At 43.5% G+C, this 1,879-nt stretch overlaps 1 protein-coding gene across 1 annotated transcript; it reads left to right on the top strand.

Annotated features, from left to right (window-relative positions):
- Window positions 1-343: 343 nt before the first annotated feature.
- LOC120425213 (uncharacterized) lies at window positions 344-1,656 on the top strand. Its single transcript, XM_039589646.2, has 2 exons — window positions 344-637; window positions 703-1,656. The coding sequence occupies exons 1-2, from the start codon at window positions 462-464 to the stop codon at window positions 1,577-1,579; spliced, it is 1,053 nt and encodes a 350-aa protein (XP_039445580.1). The 5' UTR covers window positions 344-461; the 3' UTR covers window positions 1,580-1,656.
- The last annotated feature ends 223 nt before the right edge of the window (window positions 1,657-1,879 follow it).

Raw genomic sequence — 1,879 nt, 5'->3', positions numbered from 1 at the left:
AAATCAACCCAAACATGTTGAAAATGATTCTGAACGCAGGGGAATGCATTTTAAATTGATTTCAGCTGATTGCGTAGTTCAATTATCATTGAAATTTTGTAGTTTTTTGAAAAAACAAAAAAATGTTGCCCCTTGATTTTTCGGGCCAGCTTTGAAGAGGGGGGGGGGGAGACAAAAACTTTAAATAAAATTTGTACCAGCTCAATATGTTTTTTTAATTATGTTCAAGTGTAAATCATGTGTAAAGTTGCGCTAAACACAATAAACGTGTTCATAAAACTCGTTGCTCGTTTGCCGAGTTTTCAGTCACAGGGTTGAACATTTTGACGTTTGTAAAAAAAAACTTGTTTTGATTGTGTGAGCATTGCTTTTTTTTGATTCGGATCTTCTCTGAAAATTTCAAATTAAAATGTATTTCTAGCTAATTTAAATGCAAAAAAGCTATTGAAAAAGTATCCAAAATGTTCGCGCGACTTCCGCTCGTTCGTATCCAAAACAACTGGCTTGGTTCGATTGTCGGCAGAAATTTCAACGTGAAAAGCTCCACAAATCTTGGCTTTCCTTGCACCTACACCGAGGAGGAAACTCAAAAGATTCTCGAAACTATCAACGAAAACGATGTCGAGCAGCTGTACAAGTAAGTTCATTGTTTTTGTTATTAAATTTAATTAATTTTGTTCATTAATCTGATATTGTTTCCAGATACAACATTACCAAGTACCGCTTGAAGAGAATCGAGGGATGGCGTAAAAAGTTTGGCCGCTTCATGTCGCTGGACCAGGTCCTGGAACTGGACGGTTTTGGAATCACCGTTTTGCGTAAGTTTTACGATTCGATCGTCCAGACTCCGGCCACCAGCGAGGAGCTGGTGCAAAAGGTCGCCAAGAAGGACATCAAGTTTACGACCCCGGTCTTTTCCGCGAACCTGATTCCCAAAGTTCAATCTTGCGTTTCACTTTACGTGGGACTTGATTTTGTAACGTGGGCAAAGTTCAAAGTAGTGAAGGATCAGCCGACGGTCCTGGCCGGCTGGAACAGCTTCCAAATCGTGGACCGAAAGTTGCACGTGAGCGAGCTGATTCGCAACGTCACCCAGCTGAACCAGCTGATTCCGGAGGCGGACGTATACGTCGTGGAAAATCCCGCCGTTGCGCAAACCGTAGCCATGGGAAGTGCCGTCCAGACCAACATCAACGTCCAACGATCGCAGCTCATCGCGATGATCATGCTGTCGCTGTCGAGTCGCCCGGTCGAAGATCCGGAAATTGCCGGCAGCAACGTTTTATTCTTCAAGCAGTACGCCTCGGCGCGGCTGTTTGGAATATTCGTCGGAAATGAGCGCGTTTCGGCGGATAGCGTGGTCCGGTCGCTGATGGAACGCCAGGTGGGACCGAGTGAGGAACCCGACATCGAGCAGACTCAGTCCAAGCTGACGATTCCTTCTGGGCTTAAAGTGATCTATGAGGAGAACGATAACGCCGAACGGGAGTTTCTGGGCCAGGCGGTTCTGTTGGGATTGTCCTTTCTGCGTTTGTCCGTTTTCAAGTGCGAAAACAGCTTGAAGGTGTTCCGGAGATAGTCGGGGTGAGTATCGGGGCGTGGTTGGCCGTCGGATTTGTATAGTAGAAATAATAATTTGATTTTTAATCTATTGAACTATGTCGTTATCATTCTAAATAGAATGAAAGAAAAAGTTTTCAGTTTGAATTTGATCCAGATTTCACTAGAAAGCAATTATCGGATTAGTTTTCAAAAAGACGTAAGAGCCATTGATAAACAAAGTCCTTTTTGCATCGGTATTCGACCTACAGTGAGTCAAATATTTGTCCGTACCCCCCCGTACGGGAAATGTTTGTCTAATCTAATCTAATCTAATCTA

This window comes from Culex pipiens, chromosome 2, assembly GCF_016801865.2.
Source record: "Culex pipiens pallens isolate TS chromosome 2, TS_CPP_V2, whole genome shotgun sequence".
Lineage (NCBI taxonomy): Eukaryota > Metazoa > Arthropoda > Insecta > Diptera > Culicidae > Culex > Culex pipiens.
This window is presented reverse-complemented; position numbering and strand designations above follow the sequence as displayed.

Excerpts from the sequence above, each read along its gene's own strand:
- LOC120425213 (XM_039589646.2), top strand. The coding sequence starts at position 462 with ATGTTCGCGCGACTTCCGCTCGTTCGTATCCAAAACAACTGGCTTGGT. Across the intron at positions 638-702 it reads GATGTCGAGCAGCTGTACAA|ATACAACATTACCAAGTACC; the intron begins GTAAGTTCATTG and ends TATTGTTTCCAG.